General features: G+C 44.3%; 2 protein-coding genes across 2 annotated transcripts; one reads left to right on the forward strand and one right to left on the reverse strand.

Moving 5' to 3' along the window:
* Positions 1-5,842: 5,842 nt before the first annotated feature.
* On the reverse strand, positions 5,843-15,058 carry SPRTN (SprT-like N-terminal domain). Its single transcript, XM_082047326.1, has 5 exons — positions 14,723-15,058; positions 13,181-13,280; positions 12,279-12,407; positions 11,212-11,479; positions 5,843-10,922 (listed from the first exon to the last, which is right to left on the reverse strand). Exons 1-5 carry the CDS (start codon positions 14,983-14,985, stop codon positions 10,192-10,194), a joined length of 1,491 nt encoding a protein of 496 aa, XP_081903452.1. The 5' UTR covers positions 14,986-15,058; the 3' UTR covers positions 5,843-10,191.
* A 213-nt stretch (positions 15,059-15,271) lies between these two features.
* On the forward strand, positions 15,272-21,173 carry EXOC8 (exocyst complex component 8). The gene is made up of 2 exons (XM_082049668.1): positions 15,272-16,857; positions 17,461-21,173. Exons 1-2 carry the CDS (start codon positions 15,337-15,339, stop codon positions 18,067-18,069), a joined length of 2,130 nt encoding a protein of 709 aa, XP_081905794.1. The 5' UTR covers positions 15,272-15,336; the 3' UTR covers positions 18,070-21,173.
* The last annotated feature ends 1,995 nt before the right edge of the window (positions 21,174-23,168 follow it).

Consider the following 23,168-nt stretch of genomic DNA (forward strand, 5'->3'; position numbering starts at 1 on the left):
CAGTACCTGGGGTTAATGGAACAGAAAAATATTTCAGAACTGTTGTTATTTAAGGACTTGGCATCATCTTTGGACATAGAAGAGAAAATATTTCTCTAAGGAAAATGTGATTGCAGACACCACTAACGTTTGGCAAAGGGAATTGGGGACATGCGTAATAACCAGATCTGTTTTTTTGAGATTAGAGTCCAGTTGATGGTGTTCCTGATAGCGAAGAGCAAGATTTGAGCTGTCAGATTGGGCATATTTATTTTCCCTTCATTTCCCCTTTCCCAGCCACAACACAACAGTGAGTAATAGGGCGCTGAGCACGTGTTCTGCAGTCGTATTTTAATGAATAAGCAAAACCTGTAGTAAATTAGGTCTCTTTGGTCCTACATTTCTGTTATATGTAGAAGTCTCATGACATGTAGGTAGCAATTTCTAAACTACCTTGATTACTTTTATTTTTCCCCACCCATGGTATGAGAACATTGTAGTTTGTTGGGGTTTTTTTTGGTTGTTGCTGTTGGTTTTTGTTTTTTTAAAAAAAACATTTTGTTTAAAATAGCGCAAGTAGGAAGCAACTGTATATAGTTAAAACTTGCTGCAATTTCATAACCATGCAATGTTATGCAACGACATAAGCAGGGAGGGCATGTATTTTGCGGTAAAAAGGAGGCTGGTACCAGCCCAGGAAGCCGGGCCGGGTGCGGGGGGTTGCGCCATCCCGGGGAGCGGGAACGGGGCCGCAGAGGCGCTTCGGGAACCTGCTCCCGGGGACAGCTGGAGCCAGGGCGGGGGACTGGGTCCCCCTGGTGTCCTCACCGGGACACAGCTTCCCCGTACGAGGAGAACACCGTGTTCTCAGTGTCCTAGGGACGACAGATAGGACAAAGCGCTTTATTTTAGGCGGAGAATGCGCTGCACAAACAAAAGTTATTTTAACCTGTACCAATCAAAGGACGTGTGTTTTGGTTGGAAGGTGAGGGGTTTTTGTTGATTACGATGGTGCAAGCTCTTGTTTAGATACTTTGAGGCAGCTTTATCTATGACTAAACATAGATGAAGGAGCAGAGCAAGTGGGAGACGGTTGGTTACACCCCCAGTGCTTACAGTAGGTTTGCAAATTTGCTCTATTTTCCTCAGGCGAGAGTGCACAGAGCCCAACAGCTCTGCTTCCTACGTCCTCCGCGCCCTCCCTTTCCACTTCTGCTCCCACACATGCGCGGGGGCTTCTCCTGCCCCCTCGCCAGCCCAGCGCTGTCACATCCTTCCAGGCTGTGTCGGCTCCCCAAGCGCTGGCCCATGTGTCAGCCAAGCCGCAGGCTTTTGTGCCACACCCCTTGTTTGGGTGGTGGATTAAATTATAAAATGCTTGGCTGAGAAAAATGTTTGGGGTTTTTCCTCTGAGATGAAAGCTGGCAGCACCCTGCTGCCTGCCCTTCTGAGTGGTCAGGTGCTACCTAAGCCCTTGGCTGAGAGTTGCAAAACATGCCGAGAGAGGAGTGGTGGCCAAGTCGTGGCCAGCACTGCAGCCTCTGGCTGCTGCTTCTACCTGCCCTGAGTTGGTGCTGCTTGACAAAAGCTCAGTGTGGCAGGCTGCTGGCTGTGTCAGGGACACAAAATAATCTTGAATTGCTGAGGGGGCTCCTCATCTTTTGGCAGAGGTGGCAGGATTATACATGAAATAGCTGAACTGTGGCAGTTCATGGGACATACCCTTTGGCCAGCACTGAATTCAGTGTATCTAATCATGCTAGCATCACCCAGGAGCAGTTTTAGCCAGCAGGTCGACGGAGGTTCTCCTCCCCCTCTACTCTGCCCTGGTGAGGTTGCATCTGGAGCACTGTGTCCAGTTCTGGGCCCCCCAGTTTAAGAAGGATAAGGAATTACTGGAGGGACTCCAGTGGCGGGCTACGAAGATGATTAGGGGCCTAGAGCACCTTTCTTATGAGGAGAGACTGAGAGAGCTGGGTCTGTCCAGGGACGATGTCAAGAGGATGGGACCAGACTCCTTTCAGTGGTGCCCAACAATAGGGTGAGGGGCAATGGGCACAGACTGAAGCACAGGAGACTTGCAGGAGGTTCCGTCTGAATATGAGGAAAAACTTCTTTACTTTGAGGGTGCCAGAGCACTGGAACAGGCTGCCCAGAGAGGCTGTGGAGTCTCCTTCTCTGGAAACATTCAAGACTCACCTGGACACATTCCTGTGTGATCTGCTCTGGGTGAACCTGCTTTAGCAGGTGGGTTGGACTAGATGATCTCCAGTGGTCCCTTTCAACCCCACCCATTCTGTGATTCTGTGATTCACACCAAGCTTGGGTAGACTTTCTGTTGAAGAAAGGAAATAGAGAGATACGAGGAGACGGGAAACTAGTGCAGGATTTACAAACAGGACATCTGCTTGTCAGTCTCCTGAAAACGGTGTTGCTTCAACACAAATCCACAGCCACGTGTGAAAATACACTTGGGGCTGGCATCAACCCGTCATGTAACATCCCAAAGCCGAGTGAGGATGCACTTCTGCAGACCTTCCTGCAGAAGTTAAGGCAGCGTATCCCTCAGTACTGCCTGCAGAGTGGGCACAGACTGACCTATGTGTGGTTCAGTACCTGCACTGCTAAGGGTGCAAAGCATTAGTTTAGTGTGCAAGCACTCCACTGCAGAAGATCCAGAGGGAGGGTGATGTTTCTGGAGCCTGTAAGGGGATTATGAGGAATGCTACATTAAGGCAACTTCAGGTGTTTCCCTCCAACCTCAGGTCTTCTTGTTCCTTCAGGGAATGCTCACGTCTGTAACACCTTGCAAAAAGCTCCAACATCACGGCATTGCTTGCTGCTTGGGACGTGTGTCTGCTTCGACTAAATTGCATTTCAAGACCCAAGCGTCAGCCCACATGTTAGCGGTAAAACATCCTGGGTGGTGTCCTCTTAACTCCACCAAATTGCCTGGGAAATGTTGCCAGCTAGCTTAAATAGTCTTTGGGGGTTTTGCAGTGCCTGAAATACCTCCTGTTTCCTGTCATCAGATGCTTTTCCTGCTTTCTAAATCTCCTATAGGTACATTCAAAGTTAATTACATCTCAGCTTTAATTCACGTCATCTGCAGGGCTGATAATCCTGACCTCCCCTGCTGTGTGGCTTGGCCAAGAAGCAGCAATTAAAACCTGCCTTTCCGGGGCAGGCCGTGAGAAGCAGTGACAAGCTACCTGCTTGTCTGCCTGGCTTGGCAGGGCACAGCTTCCTCGTACCTGTCTTTGTGTCATGGCACATGCCCAGCTCCTGCCTGATGTTCCCCAGTCTTTGATGCATGGGATGGGGGACTTGTCCCTCCCAGACACAGCCTGGGTAGTGGCAGTGATGAGAGCTGCCCATGCCGAACTCTGCAAGGAGAGGAAGAAATGTGCAGCTGGAAATAAACTGATGGCTGGAGGTGAACTGAGCACTCCTGGGCTGTGTCAGCACAAGGGCAAGCAGATGGATCTTAACTGCCTTCAGCTGCAATTTCACTCTGTCCTGAATGCTCATGGTATTATGCAGAAACCCAGGCCTGCAGAGGTAGAAGGGGCTCCAGGAGATGGTCTGGTCCAACCCTTTTGCCCTCAGCAGGGTCACTCCAGTTGGAGTTTGAGCATCTTCAAGGATGGAAACTCCACAACCTCTCCAGGCAAACTGCTCCTGTGTTCAACCACCCTCACTGTAATAAAGTTGTTTCTTATGTTTTAATTAAATTTCCTATATAGATATTGCTAAATGCAAAGCTAGAGACTGATCCAAATAACTCTTAGTGATACATCCTGCAGAAGACAGCAGACTGGAAACTGAAGTCTCCTACTCACAGCTTTCCATACCCCGCCTGGTAGAGGTGCCACCCTCCCTGAAGCCCCTGGGGTGTTTTATCCTCAGGACAACTTTTCAGATACGTTCACATTTGCCATCTGCCAGAACAGCCCAGACTTTGTACCATATCCTTCCATGGCCATGTTATCTGGAGCAGCCCATGCCAAGTTGTGTGGTCCTGTCACACAGTAAGGAGTTTGTCTTGCTGTTGTTGAAAAACAGTTGGTGTGAGATGTGCTGTGCACTATAAATAGCACGACCCTACAAGCCCTGGAAGTAATGCCTGTAAAATAGCAAGTGTGTGCTGGGTTACGCATTAGACAGGCCAAAACTTTTGGACTTGGTACATTGTGCTCCAAAGGAAGTGACATAAAAAATACCCTGCTCTGGTCAAATTATTTCTTGCTTCTGAGAAGTGCTGCCCTTGAGCTGAACAAAACAGCCAGGGCTTCCTCAAGCCAGGTGTGGGTGCTGCGTCCCACCCTGCACCGGCTGCAGGCAAGTGCTGTGGAGACTGCACCAGCGTCTGCAGGTGGGCACCCTCCAAGCAAACGATTTGCGCAGGTTTTTTGCTTTGTGCCTCTCTCAAAACACAACCCTCACCCTCCTGGTGAATCAAAATCTGCTCATAAATGGGTGGCAACAAACCCACCGAATGGACCCTTCTGGGAAGAAAGCAGATAATTACAGGGATGCTTCTGAGAAGAGAGCAGGGTGGTCAGTGGGAAGGTCAAGGCAGGGAAGTGAAGCAGGGGGGAGGAACTGGAGCAAAAGCAGAGAGGCCCCTTGGCTGTTCCCCCCATCAGTAAGTTGCTGAATGAAGCTACTAGAGGAATTAAAAACCCCAACTGAACTATATTCTTGTAGGTAAGGTGCCGTACTGGAACTTTACTAGTCTGCATTTTACCCCAGACTTTGTGCAATTAGTAACACCTCTAAAGAGAAGTTACTTGCAGTGAACACACAAATTATAGTCCAGAGATTGGTGTCATTTAAAGAAAAATAAAGTGTTTACTGCTTCTAAATCAAGCAATGGGGTAGCCAACTATTTGGCTTGTTGGTTCTTGTTCCTTCAAATGTTCTTGGTTATGCAGTTTATGAAATGTCAGGTCTAAGACTTATCAGGACAAAAAAGTGATGAAATTATGAAAAAGATAGAGGATGGTTGAGACAGCGACAGGGTGAGCTATTCAGGCCAAGCTGCTGCACCTTCTTAGAAACTTAATCTAGTCTTAAAGCAGCCTGGCCTGGCAGAAGCTAAAAGGGAACAGAAAGATTAAGGCCATGGCCATCTCCCTTTTTTAGCTTTCACACCTACAGCACACTACCCTCCCCTCAGCCCGTCACACCCCTCCAGCTCCTCAGCTTAGCCAAGGAGCCAGAGACAAGTTTTGTGTTTTATAAACCCTTCTGACTTCCTGCCACTCCATCCTGACTTTCCTGAGGAGCTGGGCTGATGGCAAGTGGTAACAGAAAATTAGATTTTTCACTGCAATGGATGCAAATGGTGCAGTACACTTACACCACAAAAGTATGCCTTCAGGGTTATTCACTGAGCCCTGAACTAGAAAAAGGAGCTACTGGCTCATCTTCCAAGTCCCTCCTGCAGCAAAGTTAAAAGAAACACTCACAGAAAACCAAGATAGACGTAATTTCTGCTTCTCGGCTCTCAGCTAGTTGCAGATCTCACCCTACACCTCCCCATTCCTCCTCTTTAACTTGTTTTATGGTCCAGTCGGGGGTTCCTGCTGATCCATCTTCAGCCTGGAGTGCAGGTGTAGGTGAAACACGAGGCTGTTAAGTCTGCACTTTCTGTTCTTTTCACTGTACAGGTAGGAGAGGAGGAAAAAAGTGTTCCTGAAGGACAAGGAGTGCCACCTAATGGCCTGTTGAAGAATCCCAAAGGTCCACACAGCCTGGTGTCGGTTTTTCTGTGCACACAAGTACCTGAAAACATGCAGAGTGTATTTTCAAACATACTGAAATACAAGTCTTTTTCATAGCCTGTCTACCCATAAACTACAGATTAAGGGTAATTTAACGTGGAGCCTTTACAGTCACATACAATATCTTATACATGTACATTTATTTAAGCTTAAGACTTCAAAACAGCTGTCATAATCCAGATGCAAGTAAGAATTTGGGTATTTTTGTTTGAGGTGTAAAATTCATGAACACTGGCAGGTAAGCAGCAGCTGATGGAGAGCAGATGTTTCACTTTTGTCACAGTGTCAGGCAGCAACAATCATATGCTCATAGGGGAATTTAGGTCAGATGTAACCTCAGGAGGTCACCCAGTCCAACCTTTTAGTGGCCTTTCAATTTAAGGTGGCAAAATGCATCAGCTGATGCACAGACACCATAATCAAGGATGACTGGTGGCAGCCAGAGCAGTCTGTGTCACACTCTCATCACTATGAATTGTTCCAAACCATGCAGAAGAGATGGCAACCTTGCTTTTCCTCAGACACTCAACTGTGTTTCTTGTGTTATGCTTCAGTACAATGTAACTTGCTTTACTTTAAGGATGTGTAGGGATGCTTTGTAAATAGAAAATGCAACAGAACCGAGGCGCTCCAAAAGAACACCCGAGGAATAAGAAAAATTCTTACGAGCCACTTACTCTACAGCATATCTTGCTGCTACTTTCTCTTGCTACTGCAGCAAGAGAAGCTTGAAGTGACACTTTGCATTTCAGGAATTATTCACTAGTTGTCCAGTTAGGACTAAACCCTCTCTAGCCTTGGATTTTGTACCACATTACCTGGTGTCCTTTATTACCAACACTGGTACAGTGGCAAGTAGCGCAACATAACATAAGCCCTTCTGTAGGTTGCTCCAAATGAATAACATTTAGTTGTTCTCTTGAAAAATGTTCCTAGAAAGGAGGCTCAGTTAACTAATTCCTACAGTTTGAGCAGCAGCACCTTACCTGCCCGAGACATGTACTTCCACCTAGACATAAATAGCCGCCTCATCAGCTTACACACAGGAATTAGGATTGAATTTGCTGTAAGAATACACTTCCCATACGACCTAGATGCCCCAAGTACATACAATGAGTGGTTGCACTACTGGAGATGGTAAAGCATAGAGGAATGGCAAACTATCACTTTTAAAACACGTTATAAAGCAGACTATTACATATCTTCTTGAAAGATACTGATTTATTTTTATTAGTCTGGAGAAAAATGCTACTTCCAATTTCTTCATCAGAACTCATAAAGTATTATGAAAACTTTCTAGATAACATTTCACTACAAAGTAAAAAACACTTGAAAATATTTGACTTTCAAGCTTTCTTGCCCTGCAACAAGTTTCAAGGCAACTTAAGAGCAACCTCTTTCATAATAATGAAATAGCTAGGTCACCTCCATTTAGGTAGTTTAACCTCTAGAAACATTATCTCAGTCATTCTGAGCAATTCCAGTAGATCACCACAGAAGATTGCTTTTGCCTTTAGTTTGCATAGCCATTTGTTGACCTCTCTCATACCTCATTTATCTCGAAAGTCAAGTATATTAACTTTTTTCTCAGGTTTCCAGTTAGACAACTTATTTTGCAGCTCAGTGAAGCAGGTTTGTTCAAAATCCATTACTGGTTTGTGTTACAGACAGTATCCAAACTCACTTGGGACAAAGTCAACTGATACAGAAGGTGACACTTCTCACCTTTGACCCAAATTCACCAGCATATTTTAAAAACATACTAGTAGTCATTGTTATAATTGTAGGAAGGACACTCTATTCAAGAACAAAATCTTACAGAAACAGCACTCACAGTAACATAGCCAAAAGCCACAGCCCTGACCTGTTTATTGCCTGCAATAGGTGACAACTGCAAAGCCTATGCACCCAGCTCTTTGTCACCTTTATCTCTGTATAAAAGAGATCTTGACATTATAATACTTAACTGGAAAAACACGCATGGGCAGAGGTGATGTTTTTCCACAGCTGGTCTGAAATGGCTCAAATTCTTTTGAAAACAGACCTGTTTTAGGACACTTGTATATTTGAGACAGGACTTGCCTATAGCTTAAGTTTCTCCCCTCAGCCCCTGAGCAGGCTATACTATCCATTGAATACTAACAGGCCAATTCCCACATTTGTTTTCTATTTGTTGTTCCAATGAGCACTGTTTATGTAAAAGAAGACATTGTAAAAATCTATTTGAATATGAAAATGTATTTAACAATACCCCCTTCCTGAGGCGATCCTTTACTCTCTTCAGTTGCAGCGGGAAAGACAAACCAGGAAACCAATGGGAACAATAGTAAGGGAAATATCACTCAAAAATGCAGTGCTTTATGGTGCATTCACAATGTGAATCTAGTCCTCATCTTAAAAGCCATGTGACAGTACCAATACTTCTGAGTAGTACTGTCCCTGTAAATGTCAAGTTTCACTAACACTGACAAATACTGCAGTTTTAAGAAGGAAGTATGGAAAATTAACGTGTCACATCACATTTTAAAATTGGTATTTGTAAATTTTTTTCACAGAAATGCAATAAAAGTGAAACTGTACTAAAAATATGTTGGAGAACACAGAGATTGATGCCGTCCATATTCACCAACATCTGTTTTTACAGGGAAATTTAAGAAGGAAAAGTGTTAATACAGACATGATCTACTAAACTAGACTGTTACTAGATATCTAAGTGAGCCCACTGGTGAATGATGCAAGATGGCTACCACTGCCATGTGAAACCCAGGCTTAATGAAAATTTAAAACTCAGTACCAATTTATTCAGAATAAGCAAGAACAATCCAACAGTTGTAGTGCCATTATTTGAAAAAATACATCAATGTTTAAAAAGAGTAAAGGTATCATTTGCCAAATGCCATTGCACATCAGTTTTATTTCCTAATTTCAAAAGAGAGCAGCAAGTAAGTAATTATATAAAGGCAAACATATGTGCATCTGAGGCTAATATAGCCATTTAAAGTTGTAGTAACAATATATGTAACAGCATAAGTATTTTTTCTTTTTATAAACAAAAATATTTATAATCAGTTTTACCAGTAAGGAATCAAGCTGTTAACTGTTTAACCCGTTAAATACTTTCAGTGCAGCAAGAGAACTGTTAACATTTCAGAAAGTTTATAAAGAAAACACATCTGCTCAGCATTCAAAACTTCTCACAGCACAATGGTTTTAGTGCTCAACTGACTGGCTTGTTGAACACTAACCACCAAGCTGGCTGGCTTCCAGAAGAAGAAAAACAAAGACTGTCAGCTAATGTCAATTTAATGCCATTTCGGCCCGTAAAACACTGGTAGATTAACTGAAAAATCATGAAGGCTTTTATAATACAGCCAGGAACAGTCTTTACCAGTATTGCCACCAATATTCCTCACAATTTTTACTTACTAGTATCAACATATGGAGGTCCATTACTCATGCACATAATACCTATATACTAAAAACTAGTGAACTTTCAACACAGAATTTGAGCAAACCATTGGAAGAAGTGGGTGGAGAGTCTGGCTGGGATCCTTGACCAAAAGACATGTAAGAGACATGTTCACTAGCTTCCATTTGACCACTCCAACTGTTAACAGCATATCTAACTTCTAAATCCTTTTTGAAAACAAGTTCCTCAAAATGATTTTTTTTAATTGAGCCCTTCAGTGTAGGGCCTTCTCCTCATCTACCAAGTGTCTTGTGCTTGATTTCCTAGCAGCTTCATCACCTTTCTAGATTTTCTCGTCCTGCCACAACCCACCCATTAAAGCCAAATGGATGCCATGCTATGTTTTTGATGCCTACGCCTCTCCCATCTTTGACAAAAGCCCCTATTTGAGATTCTTACTCTCATCTATCTTTTCTGAGAGGTCACAGGCAAGAAGGACCACCTGAGACTGTAGTTGTGGCTTACGCAAAATATTTACTATTCCAAAAATACCTGGCACTTAATTGCACTAAACAGAAGAATTCTTTTCTATTATAGGTGTTTAAGAATGGCAAAAACACTTAAAAAACAAAAAACAACACAAAGGAGTCTTAAGAACAAAGATAAATTAGTAGGATTTAAAATGACTTAATTTTAAAACTGCTTGAAAACATGCAGTTTGCCAAGTATCCACCTTCTCTTATATTACCCAGGTTCTTCAGCAAGAACACTGGCACAAACATCCACCTACTAAAGCATGAGTTTTGGTTCTTTGGAACCCAAGTAGCAGCCAGCTTCCTAGTCAGCGCTGACACGCAACCCCACAAAGGTGTTGTTCAGTATGCTGACAGTAGTTTAAATTCCAGTTCAGAACAGGCACACATGGAAGTAACCACAGCTAAGCAAACCCTGAGTAGTTTTTAAGCAGTGTTTTCAGCCCTGGTTTATCTTTTTGAGACAGCTTTCTGAAAGGTTTTATGCAAGACATGAATCAAGGTGTTCATTTATTTTAGACTCTAAAACCTCAGTCTGGCAAACAGGACAACTGACTTTTTTATCCTGCCTTACAGCAGTGCTGGAACTTGCAGAGGACACTGTATTTTCAGCTTTGGTTTTCATAGGTGTATTTAAAGTGACATCAGTACTCCCTTTTTTAATGAAATAATTTTCAAAGGCAGTTCTGTCTTCCGTTTTCGGCCACTGCTGCGCTGTATTAGTACACTCAGAGCTTTTTTTCTCAGATGCCACCTGAGCTGCTGTCGTCTGCTCTAAACAAATTTGTTTTGGTGGCTTGTTATAAAGCGGTATAATCCTCTTGCCACTTGCAGAACCTTGGTTTGGCTTTTCTTCCATAACACGAGCAATTTTAACAGGTGATCCGCTAACATTCTTGTAAGCTTTTGTATTAGCAACAGAGAGTTTAGGAAACTCACGCTTTGAAGCTAAGTTGATTTTCTCGCTGGCATCATCAGTGTAAAGTGGAAAGAAGGTGCCACTACGGGGTGATTTTTCAAATTTTATCTCATTTTTAGGGATTGGTATTGTCTTCACTGCTGAACGATGCTGTGAACCAGGTGTTTCACTGTTTCTAACACTGCTACTGAAATTTGTGCTATTTTCTGAGAGTACCCTCTCTCCTCCTCCAAGCCGATATCCTTTTCCACTAAAAGGCATCAGATCTTGCATATCGCTTGTTTGTGTCTTGCCTGCAAAATAAGAAGAGAATAAAATGAGAAAAGTTAGTAACTTTTTCATGTATAAATCATGGGCTTAGTATTTTACGTGCTTCCCCCGAAAAAACTGCTGCTTGAAAACAGTGTACCAAACTAAACCTTTAGCTAACAGTTGAGAAGGAGCCTAGAAATGCACGAATAAAATGGGTGTTCTTTGCTATATAACAGTAATATCTAAACAAATCTCAGGTAGTGGTTGATCTGTCAAGGAACTGTTTGGACAAAACCTGTTTGAAATTAAGAAAATAATTACTTAAAATACCTTTGTTAGCCAAGTCAGAATTTGAACGTTTTGCTGGCTGAGTTTTCTCCTTGGATTTCTTGGAGAAGTTCTCTGGCTCCTTCACTTTTGTGAAAGTACCTCCACATGTCTCCTGATGCTCAACCCACCAAAAGTCTCGTGCAGAGGGTGCTCTATTCATGGAACGTTTCACGTATCCAAAGTAAGGTTTTCTATTTCGACAGGGGCCGTTGCATCGCCACCAGTGCTGGCGGTACAAATCCACCTCATCATGAAAACTGTGATAGATCTAGGTTTAAAAACAAACAAAAAAAAAAGGCAGTCATTCAGAAGCTTCTAATTTTAGATCGCAAGCTCTATTTTTTAAATTTATTATCATTTCATTCCTTCCATTACAGCTGTGATTTTCACGTTACCAGCTAAAAGAGCTGAACCTGGATAAAATTAACATGATTAACACTTAGATACCACTGAAACAAAGCTTTTTTTTCTTAAAAAGAAAAAAAAAAAAAAAAGACAGGATGTGTAGGAATATGTCCTGGCTATTTTGTTTGAACTGCAATAAAATAACTTTGAAAATCTATCTAAAATTTCACCCTAAATGATGTACTGTTTAGAATGCACTGTAAACAATACTAGTATGGTATTCTCCCTCCAGCTATTATCTTAACTGAACTTACCCGACACATTCTTTTAAACATCATCAAACCACTAACCTTTACTGATGTGTATCTTAACTAAAACAGACTGCTCTTCCCCAAATATTATTCTTAACATGAACCTATGCTGTCCCTGGTATCATTAAGTTGTTTCAAGTTTAAAACAAAATTTTAAGGAAAAATATTTACAGAGGGTATACTCAAAAGCTATATGACTAAGAACTCAGCATATCTTCCTCAACCTGTTCCCACCATTCTCCCCAGCAAAATAACTATGGAACTGGCACACACTTCAATGCAAATTTGTATTAGTGCGAACTGTGGTGTGTCAAAAAAGAACAAGTGTATAACTCATAACACACCAGGCATGCTGAAAAACAAAATCAGGAAAAATCCTCTATTAAATTATGTTAAGTAGATAACACTTACTGTGACATTAGCTCCAGTCAAGCGATTAATGCGACGCATGTGTTTGCAGAACTCTGGTCCATGAGACTCACGATCTTTGTCATTATTAGTAACAAAAAGCAGGGCATGGATCATTTCATGCAACAATGTCTGAAATAACACAAATCATTAGCTATCCACTGAAAAGCATTACGTATATTTTCAAAATAAAGCTGAAAGTATTATGCTCCTTTACATTTACCTTAGTATTGATCTTATTTTCATGCATCAGTATGTTCAGTATGGGTCATAAAAACATAATACTTGTTCTACCTGTCAAATCATATTACGTCTATTGCCATACCACCAAAACATGCTGGAGAATATTACTACAGTAAGTGACATTCCAAACAAGGGAAATAACCCTCAGACTTAAGTCAGGTCTTTAAAGAGATCATCCTCTCTGAAACCAAAGAGAGATACACTCATGAGTAGGTTGTAACTCTACTGCATTTCTGTCCATTAAGCACATCTGAATGTCGAGCCAATTCAAACAAGCACAAGCAGCAAGACCAAGTTCTGTTTACAGTCATATACTATATCTTTACTTTCTGTTTTTGGCCTTTTGAGCTAGAAGATAAAACCATAGCCATTTTCTGATTGTGCTTTCAATCCATGTTTGGTTTTGATATTAAAAGATAATTTTCCTTTTTAAATAAACAGTAAAATAAACAAGTTACTTCAGATTCCTACTCAGAGTTGTCCATTTGGAAACATAAAACTGGAAGATTATCATAATGTTGCCCACACAAGCAGCACAAAGAGAGCAATAAAGCCACCACTATTTTATGATCTACAAGTCACCGTATAGAAGAATGTGTGCATGGGGTGGGGAGAGAGGCACAATACATTTTATGTGCAAATTCATGAGCAATGTTCAATACCTCAACAAGATCCTTCCTTGGTCTTAACTTTAGGAGTGGCTCACTTAGACGAATGGAACACATTCCACCTTTTCCTTCATATTTACACACTCCAGCACAGCTAGAAGAGACACAGAAAGAAAATATGAAAAGCCACTTGTTTCTGTAGTACATGAAGAAAATTGAGAATTGGAGTTAAAATGCTGTCCCTGTCCAACACAGGCTAGGTAACTCAGAACACGAAAAAACACTTGAAAAACTCAATATAATTAACCAAGAAGGAAAAAAAAAAGCCCACAAGTTCCTTAGAAGGAACTGCAACTAAATTAGCAAAAGCAAAACTGTAATTTATTAGATCTCTTGCAATCACTTAATTTAAAGCAATCAATTATAAAAACAAAGTCAGTGGACCGTTCCAAGCTGACCTGTTTAGGAGGCAAAGGACTGTTTTCATTAGAACTGACAGTGAAATATATAAAACAGCGGCTGGAGATTCACAGCAGTCAACAGCAACTTAACCCCCAGTTGCTGCAATTTCACCCCTCATCCTCCCCCAGCTTTTTACTCTGGCTGAACCTTTATATATCATCAGTTATTCTTAGCAATCCAGCAGAAAAAAAATCATTTTTTGTTGGTTTGTTATTGAGTTATTCCTCTACCAGTCCAGTATCGAAATATTTTCAAGTGTCTAAGGGGTACTGCAACCAGCAAAGGACAGAAGGGGTGAAGACTCCAGCAGCCAGTAATTGCATCAGCTGATCTGCTGCAGAACTGCAGCCTGCACTACAAAGCTTTTTTTTTTTCAGTTTCAGATCTCTTGCATATTCCTCTTCCTAGTCCATTCTAAGTCTTGTTAATATTAATGCTGTTTCATATTTGCCTTTCTGCCATGCTTGAAAACCATCATAAAACCAGAGAACAACAAAACTGACAGCAATACAAGTATATTCTTTTAAGTTTTGACATACACACTTTAAGATCAAGTTATCTGTACCACTTTAACATCTCTCCAGTTTTGCCCACACCACGGGAAAAGCCATTGATGTCTGCCAAAGGCAACAAATGACGGACAGAACAGAAAATGACAGCGACCAACCCACATCCTAGAGTGTGAACTATGTTAGAAAAGCAGGACATTCAAACACCTAGAATCGAAACTGTGGCACTAGCGCATCGTCCCTATGAAGGCACAGTTAGGAGCAGCACAGAGCGACAAGTGACAGCTTTTCCTGCCCCTCCCCAAATCCCACAGCTATAGGATGAGACAAGACATTGCTCACCTGACGAGTCACCGTCTCTTCCGACAGCTCGGACACAGCCTCTGCACACTGCTAGGCCCCTTCCGAGGCACGGCAGCTCCCGAAACCTGAGGCCGGTGAACGCCACCCGGCAGCGCTCCTCGGCAAGGATCGGCTTCCCTGCCGCCTTCCCGCTCTTGGCGAGCGCCCCCCACCCCGCATCCCCCGCCCACCCGGCCGCTGCCTGGCAGGAGGCCGCTCGACGGCCCCTCCCCACGCGGGGCCGCCCTCCGAGCGCACTCCCCGACCCCCCACCGTGGCGTACAGGGTCATGCGCGGGCTCCACGACACCTCGACGGCCGCCAGGCGCCCCCAGAACAGCGTCTCGTTGAACTGCACGAAGAGGCCGTGCACGTCGGGGCTGGGGTCCAGCAGTTCCCAGGCCTCGTCCACCACCGACAGCGGGCGAAGGGGCGAGGGGTCCGGCGAGGCCTCGGCGCACGCTGCTGCTGCGGCTGCCGCCTCCTTATCCTCCGCCTCCCACAGCTCCTGCAGCTGGAGCGCCAACACGAAGTCGCTGTCCTCCATCCCGCGCGAGGCCGCCCCGACAGCCCGAACGGCCGCCGGCGAATCTACACTGCGCTGCTAACTCCAGCGCCACCACCCGCTTCCGACTACGCATGCGCCGAACGCGCTCCGATGCCCCCGGCGCATGCGCACGGAGGTATCCGTGAGCGGCGACTCCCCCTCCCGTCCCCGTTCGAGGCCGGCGCTGCCCCAGCGCAGCGGGGAGGGGGTGCTCACGCATGCGCGATCGGCGCAGCGGTGCTGGCGCAGGCGGCGTACGCACCGCTGCGCGCAGTCGCAGTCGCGCTCTACCCGGCGGCAGCAGGGTCGGCGGGGCCGGCGCCGGGCAGCGGGGCGGCGGGAGGTGCGGCCATGGCGCTGTCGCTGGGTGAAGGCGGCGGCAGTAGCCGGCTGCGGCGGCAGCTGGAGTCGGGGGGCTTCGCGGCGGGGGAGTACGTGAAGCAGCTGTCGCAGCAGTCGGATGGGGACCGGGACCTGCAGGAGCACCGGCAGCGCATCCAGGCGCTGAGCGAGGAGACGGCGCAGAGCCTGAAGCGCAACGTCTACCAGAACTACCGGCAGTTCATCGAGACGGCGCGGGAGATCAGCTACCTGGAGAGCGAGATGTACCAGCTCAGCCACATCCTCACCGAGCAGAAGGGCATCATGGAGGCCGTCACCCAGGCCCTGCTCCTCCAGGCCGACCGCGATGACCCCGCCTTGGGCGCCCGCCGCGCCGCCGCCGCCGACCCCTTCCTGCCGCTGTCGGCCAAGGAGGCTGCGGCCAGCGAGGAGGGGCGGCAGCGCACCCTCACCACCCTCCTGGAGAAGGTGGAGGGCTGCCGCCACCTCCTGCCCGAGAGCCCCGGCAAGTACCTGGTCTACAACGGGGACCTGGTGGAGTACGACGCCGACCACATGGCACAGATCCAGCGGGTGCACGCCTTCCTCATGAACGACTGCCTGCTCGTGGCCACCGCGCTGCCCAACCGCCGTGGCGCCTACCGCTATGATGCCCTCTACCCCCTCGACAGGCTGGCGGTGGTCAACGTGAAGGACAACCCGCCCATGAAGGACATGTTCAAACTGCTCATGTTCCCAGAGAGCCGCATCTTCCAGGCTGAGAATGCCAAAATCAAGAAGGAGTGGCTGGAGGTGCTGGAGGAGACTAAGCGCAACCAGGCCCTCAGTGAGAAGCGACGCTTGGAGCAGGAGGCCCTTCCCCGGCCTGCCCCGACACCCCCCGAATCCACCAACCCTTTTGAGGAGGATGAGGAGGAGGAGGAGGAAGAGCCTTCTGCTGAGGAGGAGGTGGTTGACCTCTCACTTGAGTGGATTCAAGAGCTGCCTGAGGACCTGGATGTCTGCATTGCTCAGCGGGACTTCGAGGGGGCGGTGGACCTCTTGGATAAGCTCAATGAGTACCTGGGGGACAAGCCTGTCAGCCAGCCTGTGAAGGAGCTGCGGGCCAAGGTGGATGAGCGGGTCCGGCAGCTTACAGACGTGCTGGTGTTTGAGCTGTCTCCAGACCGCTCGCTGCGGGGAGGGCCGCGGGCCACCCGCCGAGCTGTGTCCCAGCTCATTCGCTTGGGCCAGTCCACCAAGGCCTGTGAGCTCTTCCTGAAGAACCGGGCAGCCGCAGTGCAGACGGCTATCCGACAGCTGCGCATCGAGGGTGCCACGCTGCTCTACATCCACAAGCTCTGCCACGTCTTCTTCACCAGCCTTCTAGAGACGGCAAGAGAGTTTGAGACAGACTTTGCTGGCAACAATGGCTGCTACTCGGCCTTCGTTGTGTGGGCCCGCTCTTCCATGAGGATGTTCGTAGATGCGTTCAGTAAGCAAGTATTTGATAGTAAAGAGAGCTTGTCAACTGCAGCAGAGTGTGTCAAGGTAAGAGGGTCCAAAGTGAGTGGTGTGACATGATGGCCAAACCAAAGGCTGCAAAACTTGTAAATCCTCTTTTCTAACCCTAGGTTAGTTGTGGACTCTTGAATGAGTCTATTGAGAGGTTTCCTGCATTGAAAGGTTAATATTCAGAGGAAAGCATTAAGACGAAAATACACAGCAAGAAAACCCCTGCCTTTATCAGGGATGCAAAATGTGTTTATTTTTAATTTTCCCTTAGCTAGCAGGAGGTCCTAAAATTTACATAAGCTACATCTGAATGTTAGGTATCTTGAAGACTTTTTGTTTGTTTTCCTGGACTACATTTCCATAATGTATTGCAAGACTAACTTTCTCAGGTTATGGTTTGTTTCAGCTGCTAATAGGGGGAAAAAAAAAAAGCGTGTGTGAGTGTGTTGTCATGTAATTGTCTGGAGTATTTTTGACAGGCAGGGTTTATCTTTTAGCTATTAATTTCTCATTAATAAGGAATTTCTCAAAGCAAGAGAAATAAGTGAAGTATGACTAACACTTCCCTGTTTTCTGAGAATTATGCATTTGGTAAATGCGCACACTAGTAACACCCTTCACTTTTTGTTAATACCCCAGGTAGCTAAAGAGCACTGCAAGCAGCTTAGCGAGATTGGACTGGACCTCACCTTCATCATTCATGCCCTTCTGGTTAAGGATATCAAAGGTGCTTTACAGAGCTACAAGGATATAATCATTGAGGCCACCAAGCACCGCAACTCTGAGGAGATGTGGAGAAGGATGAACCTAATGACTCCAGAAGCACTGGGGAAGCTCAGGGAGGAGATGAGAAGCTGTGGAGTGGGCAGTTTTGACCAATACACGGGTGATGACTGCTGGGTCAACCTTAGCTATACTGTGGTAGCTTTCACTAAGCAGACTATGGCCTTCTTGGAGGAAGCATTAAAGCTTTACTTTCCAGAGCTGCATATGGTTCTTTTGGAGAGTCTTGTGGAGATCATCCTTGTGGCTGTCCAGCATGTTGATTACAGTTTACGGTGTGAACAGGACCCTGAGAAGAAAGCATTCATTAGACAGAATGCATCCTTCCTGTATGAAACTGTCCTTCCTGTTGTGGAAAAAAGATTTGAGGAAGGAGTTGGAAAGCCAGCCAAGCAGCTACAGGATCTGAGAAATGCTTCAAGATTGATGCGTATAAATCCGGAAAGTACCACCTCTGTGGTGTGAAGTGACCCAACTGTTCTTACAAACAGAGTGTGAAAGCACTTAATGAAAATGCTGTACATTGAATATATGAACTAAATGGTTTTTTTTAGTCCCTGAAAAATGCAGAGGTCTAACTGCTGCATTCCAGAAACTGAAGACTTCCGATCAAAGCCTGCAAGGATGCATTGCTTTTCTTGGTGGATAGCGGGTAGGGGAGTGAGAAGTAAGATCAAGATCACATGTCCTTGAACAGTATATCCTGTAAGAATGGCTTGTGTAGTGTTCGTGGCTTGGGAAATACTATGAAATACAACTTTCGGCTAAATGTTTGTGAAAGTCTTGAATATACATACACCATATGGCAGGAAAAGATCACTTCTCTTCACGCTTCTGTAGGAATTCCTTTTTAAGGCAGGGTTCTGGTAGGAGGGGAAGTGCTGAAACGCTCGCAGGGTGTGGTATTTGGTGAGGCACGTCCACCATCCAGATGTGACTCAGCACTGCAGAAAAACAACATGGATTTGCACAGTCTGATTTGTTTGGTAGCAGTGCAGACTCTTCAGTTTCTCCAACATCCAAATTCTCTTTGTTAATTTCAGAGGCAAATCTAAATTTAAAATGCTCTTTTGTATAGATTTTTGTGTTTGAGTGAAGGGGCTGCTTCTATTTAATAAGTTGGTCTGCCAGCTTAATTACAGCTGTCTGAAACAAATCTGCTGTCAGAAATGTTTGTTCCCTTCAGAGAAGTGAGAATATTACTTTCCCCGACGTGTTGCGCTTCCTTGTTTTCTTGTGGATTTCATTGGGGTCAAGTCTGTTTGAAGAAGTATGCACTCTTGCTTGAGGTGCTGTCATAAATGCATTAAGGGCCATTAGCTACTGGTAGAAACCATATTGAAGAGGCAGAAATGCTCTTGAGATGTGCAGGACAGGGAGAGGGTCTGAAAGTACTGTTTTGTTTGGAAGAGGCAGGATGCTAGTTTTGCTGTACAGAAACAGCAGACTAGCTGTGAGGCTTTTTGTAAATGAGACGATCTTCAAAATACACATTCTGACTCTGCTGCAAATATTAGTATTGTTTCATGTAATACAATGACAACCAAGAAGAACTATCTGCAGAAAACGTAAGGACTGTATTTGGTTGGGAACTCCAATGTAAGTGGGGAAGTTTATGCAAATGCTTTTTTGTTTGGATTAAAGGTGATGGCTGTCTCCTTCAGTGTCTCTGAAAATAAAATAAGCCAGGTTTTGTGTAAAGACTGGCTTTAGAAAGCATCACCAGCATCACATTTTAAGCCGTGTAAACTTCTCCTTTATTGCAGACTTCCTTAATTGTGAGAAAATCATGTTACAGCCAAGTAACTTTGTATTAGCCTGTCAATAAGTGTTCTTAACTGGAATAATTAAGTTTCCTATTTCTCTCATTCTTTCAAGTAAAAGCTCTTGCAATTTGTATCATGGTAATGAATACGTTGTGACTGCCTGAACAACTGAAAGATAAAGCTAGTAAAACATTCTGCATAACTGCTTATGCTGGAGCTGCTTCCTTTCTCCCTATTTACACAGTGCTAGTTCAATGCAGTTTTCACTTCAGTGGCCAGTTTTCTTTCTCTTGCTCTTTGGATGCCTTTTGAACTGTCAGATTTTGAAAAGCATCCTGCTCTACTCTCTCTGCTCACTTGCTCTCCAGTGTGTGAGGCTTTTGCCAGCAAATCGCAGAAAAAATGTACAAAATGGTTTTAAAGGGTTACTCAGTGCTTTTAGCTAAAACAGATTGCAAACCACCAGAATACCTATGGTTTTATTTTAAGGCACAGGGACAGTGAAAGTTAGAACTTGCGACAACATGTTATCTCCATGAGAGAGTCACACACTTGTTATTTCACTAGTGAACTATCTTTAATACCAGAACCTAGTGAAGTCTGCTGAAATAATATATTCTCTATCATCTGTTTAAAGTGGGCAAAGGTAGCAACGTGGCCTTACTTAATTTGAGAAATATTGTCAAGTGAATGATAAGTGAGATCTCTCCATGGTGATGGGTATTTTAGAGGAGGAAGAAGCTAGGGCTTCTTTTTCTCTGAAGGCAGGATATTTTTTTATTGTTTTCTTTACAACAGAAGAAAGCATCTTGTGAGTGTAGAATAAGTATAGATGAGCTTTATGGTTTTGGGGTTTTTGTGGTTTTGTTTGTTTGTTTGTTTTTTTCCTGTGCAAGAGAGGGGTAAACTGTGGAACTGTGGCTCAAGACTCTGATTATTGTGATGCTTGAGAATTTTGTATAAGAAGCTGAATTGTATTTTCCCAATTCCCAGCTCTGGCATAAGACTGAACAGGAGAAGAGCCCTGTTCATGCTTCTGTTGCAAGCTGGTATAGCACATCTTATCCTCTTCAGGGGATAAAATTTAGAATGTAATTCTGCCATGTACTCTGCTATGCCTCGGTCACTGCTCCCTTCATCAGTCTATTTATGGAATGCAGGACCTACTGGTTTTGTCTCTGCTGTCACCCGTGGAGCATTGGGCTTAGGTGGATGTTGGTTTTAATGAATCAGGGAATCTGGCCTTTCCTTTGGGTGATCAATATCATGTTTGTGTGCCTGTCACAATTGAAACACATGTGGATTTGTATGAACTGCTGTAGATAACATTGATATTTTGTAACTTTTGAATCTATTCATGTCATAATAAAAGAAAAACAATTATTTAAATAAAATGGTGTGCAATTAAATTAAACACACTTTGTATGTTAATTCCATTAACAGAAAAAGTCACCACATGCTGAGAGCCATGGTTTGATAAATTTCAGACTTGCAGATGGTAATTTGGAATGGCACTTTTCCTGAGCTGTACACTTGTGGGGATAGTGGTGTTCAAGTTGGGATTTGCAGTAACTACTGAATAATACAATAGCAGTTTTGTTGATCTGGGGAAGAGCTAGTTTTTGTTTTGAGACAATTGCATATAAAATCTGTTTTCCCTTAGCTGCTGTGTCAAAATTGTGATGTGTAAAATGAAGATTTTTTTTTTTTTTAATACAGATGAATTTATGTATTATAATTTAATGCAATAACTTTTCTGAACAGCAAGGACCATGTATTAAAACTCCTGGACATACAACACTAGTGACGTGTTTCTGTTTTTATTACATCATCATCAGAAAGGTGATGTTGATTCAAAGTTCAAATCCACTAATAAATTTCCAGTGAAGTCAAAGATCTTCAGGTCAGTTGTTTGTTGGGGACACATGAAGAGGCAGCCAGGTGGTGAAAGCCAAGTGATGTCACTCCAGTTACATTATTACATAGTCAATGTCTGGCTTAATAAGGTGAAGTTGGAAGAAAATGTTTCTCAACGTTGTATCTAAGTCAAATTGAGGAGAGGCTGTACTCTGCTCTAGTAGGACTTTGGGTAGATACGTGAAGCCCCATCAGCATCTGGGCAGCGTAATGCTGTAGGGTTTGTTACCTTCCAGAGACGATTTTGTCACCGAAGTCCCTTCATACCTAACTTGAATGCTGAATGTGCAGTGCAGTCCCTCTCCTCACTAGGTGGCGTTGTGTCTGCTGAAACCTCAGTGTGCTGTGGGCAGGCACCGATGTTAAATCTGGGCTGCCTCGCAGTGTGGCTTGGGATGTTTTTGCAGCATGTTGCACCAAACCATTCAGATGTTAGAGTCAACTTTTTCCTCCCTTCCTCCCTTCCGTTTTTCTTCTACATTTCCTAATTTTTGTATTGTTAATTTCTTAATTCTTCATGTTTTCCTGCTGTGTTTCTGTACTACCGGCAGGCATCCTGCAGAGGATCTCAGCTTTCTACTTTTCCTGGAGGTATGTACCAAGATGTGACTTGTTCTTTCTGAGAGACACTCTGCTAGACTGCAAGCCCCTGCAGAGATGTGAAAAGCCACTTGTCCCAGCTTCAGCTGCCTGGTGTAAGATGTTAAGCCTAATGGCTTCTCAAAGTCAAGCTTGTGTGACCTCTTGTCATTTTACTTCAATATTGGTCTGAAATTCCAATGAGACCTCATGCTCCTTACACAGTTTTGCACTCCAGCACAATAATGCAGAAGGTCCCCACCACCAGTCTTCATAATTTACATACTCTTTACATTCCCTTGGCTGCACAACTCTTATATTTTAATTGGGTTACCTTTTACTTAAAAATATCAGTAGTTCTGCAAACTCTCAGTATGTTTTCTCTGAAGAAAATCGAATCCAATATGGGGCTTGTCTGTCAAGGAGGTTTGTGAGCATAGCACGTAGACACAGCTTTTCCCTCAGAGATTCAATAGTTGTTCTCTGCCTTCAATCCCTACAAACTGAATGGCAGTGAAGAGCGAAACACCATAAACTGTGAAAGAATGTCTCCCAGTCTTATGTAGTATACTGTTTTTCTGAAAATAGATTTACGCTCTTTATAATTACCAGGGATGCTGACTAGCATATATATATTACTATAGATCAGAATTTGACTGAACCACCTTGGACACAAAGTAATTACTTCTTGAGTATTTAGGAAACTTGCTAATACAACTTCAGTGGCCACATAGTGTCCTGTAATACAGTTCTCAGCTCCAGGGTTTCAGGCTGAACCAGATTCCCTGCCACAGATGTGCTCTGTTTGACACAGCAGAGAGAAGGTACTAGCAAGAAGCCTGGCCTGTGCTGACCGCTGAGCAGTATCCCCCTTCCTGGTGGTTTAGGTGACTGATCAGGACAGACTTAGGGCAATTTTGGATGACCCTTTTGCGTGGTATTCATCCTCTCTCCCTCCCCATGCAGTAGCTGGGTCACAGCTGCATTCCTTTAGATGGCCTGAGCATCTCACTTCCCACCCAAGCAGAAGATGGGGGAGGATGGAGAGAATTTGCTCCCCAAATCACTTGAGGAGAGCTGTGATGGCACACGGTCACCAGTGGGGGTCCCACAAGAGCTCTGCATTGATGAGCATCGCCTCAGCCTGGGGAAAAGACGCATCCACTGTATATACAAGCAGATATGATTGCATTCAATTTGTTCTCATAGAACAGTACAAGAGCTAAAAGCAGATGTGAAAGTGGAGTTATTAATCTTTTCAAGTCGTGGCACAATCTGGACTCAGGGGCATTGGCTTATATT

The sequence above is a fragment of the Streptopelia decaocto genome (genome assembly GCF_964273445.1).
Source record: "Streptopelia decaocto genome assembly, chromosome: 3".
NCBI lineage: Eukaryota > Metazoa > Chordata > Aves > Columbiformes > Columbidae > Streptopelia > Streptopelia decaocto.

Coding starts and splice junctions, on each gene's coding strand:
- SPRTN (XM_082047326.1), bottom strand. CDS start 14,985: ATGGAGGACAGCGACTTCGTGTTGGCGCTCCAGCTGCAGGAGCTGTGG. Junction 13,281..14,722: donor TGGAGCCCGCGCATGACCCT/GTACGCCACGGT, acceptor TGTCTCTTCTAG/CTGTGCTGGAGTGTGTAAAT. Junction 12,408..13,180: donor CAAGGAAGGATCTTGTTGAG/GTATTGAACATT, acceptor GTGTTATTTCAG/ACATTGTTGCATGAAATGAT.
- EXOC8 (XM_082049668.1), top strand. CDS start 15,337: ATGGCGCTGTCGCTGGGTGAAGGCGGCGGCAGTAGCCGGCTGCGGCGG. Junction 16,858..17,460: donor CTGCAGCAGAGTGTGTCAAG/GTAAGAGGGTCC, acceptor TTAATACCCCAG/GTAGCTAAAGAGCACTGCAA.